Below are 1,483 nucleotides of genomic sequence, written 5' to 3'. Positions count from 1 at the left end.
ATGCAGTATCAGGCAGCACCACTGAAATGACATGCTGGATTAGTAGGAGAAATGAGAGTCAATATCAACTAGCATTCATCATAATACCACTTAGTATATCACTAACTTTTAATAGCATACTACTACTATTAGGATTCTGGATTAATTGCAAGAAAGGGAGACATCGTAATAGCCTATATCTCTCTTCAAGGAATGAAGAAGTCACCACACCTCAGCTAGCAAGGGTCAGTATATACAGTGTCCTACAGTTGGTGGTGATGGGCCTACTGCTTATGTGCTATCTACATCAGTACTGGTATCAAAGAGATGCTGAAATTAACTATCTTCAATTCATAGTGCATAAGCATGTATCATCATGCTATCCTCATGCAACTGATAATCATTTTATGTTTTTTATCACGGCAATACTACGAGTGCTTTGCTTCCAGATTATGGGTGTGGTCCTGTTGCTATGGATACTGAGAAGAGAGCTCTTGTGTACGTGTAGGTATAGGTGTAAATATACGAACAACAAAAATAACAATAACAACAACAACAACAACAATAATAATAATAATAATAACTTAAATAATTTAAATGTAAGTAGATCATTGGCTGGTGAGCAATCACTGTCACTTCTTACAAACACACCTCCAAGAAAAAGTTAAATATTTATATTTTTATTTCATGAGTATTTTACAATACAATAGTATTCTATTGATATCACTAACAATGATTTACTTATTTCAATAATTCCACTAAAGCTATTTTTTGGAAAAAAAGCATAGGCTCTAGTACAGGGAATTATAAAGGCTATTCATGATATTAAAAATATAGCATAGAAACTTTGACACAGCATCTAAGGGGTTCGCCTTCACAAATGTGTCATTCAATTATAATGTTAATTGAAATGACCACTGAATATACAAGCTAGTGAATCAGTCACACCCACAAAAAATTTATCATTTCACCCATAAAATGGAGTAAAATTATCGACCATAAAATTTTGCATATGGGCATAAAATACAGTAAAATCATTTATACATGTAAATGTAAAATAGAAGCTAGAAAGCTCTACCCATGATACAACTCTCATAAACAGCCAAAAACAGATAATTTATGTACATTCTTCAATAATTTATTGTCAAAGTAATAATTACCAGTAATTGCATTGTTAAGCATGGTGATTATATAACATACTTCTGTGCATAGCTATACTTTTATTTATGATGCATGTATATACATGCATGGTACCGTATTGTAATGTTACACTCTAGCTGCTTTTGTATAGCTGTAAACAGATAAACAAGTTGGTTTTGTTACACGCTATATTACTAATAAAGAACAAGTGCATACTGGTACACACACATATACATGTACATTATGACTTTTTGCTGATCAATCATACTATTGAATATGTACAGTTTATTCATACACAATACCTTTCAAAATTAAAAATACTTCGAGACTGCGTTATGATTACTGTTAGTATCACCTGATCACA

At 32.0% G+C, this 1,483-nt stretch overlaps 1 protein-coding gene across 1 annotated transcript; it reads left to right on the top strand.

The window, feature by feature from the left end:
- On the top strand, nucleotides 1–647 carry LOC100640092 (frizzled-3-like; the record flags this gene model as incomplete). The annotated part of the gene is given in 1 exon segment (NM_001308625.1): nucleotides 1–647. A coding segment is annotated over 1 exon segment (647 nt), but the record flags the coding sequence as incomplete, so codon positions are not given.
- Nucleotides 648–1,483: the final 836 nt, after the last annotated feature.

The sequence above is a fragment of the Amphimedon queenslandica genome, unplaced genomic scaffold (assembly GCF_000090795.2).
Source record: "Amphimedon queenslandica unplaced genomic scaffold, v1.1 AMPQUscaffold_10741, whole genome shotgun sequence".
NCBI classification, from domain to species: Eukaryota; Metazoa; Porifera; class Demospongiae; order Haplosclerida; family Niphatidae; genus Amphimedon; species Amphimedon queenslandica.
Note: the sequence above shows the minus strand (reverse complement) of the source record. Positions and strands in the feature narration are given on the sequence as shown.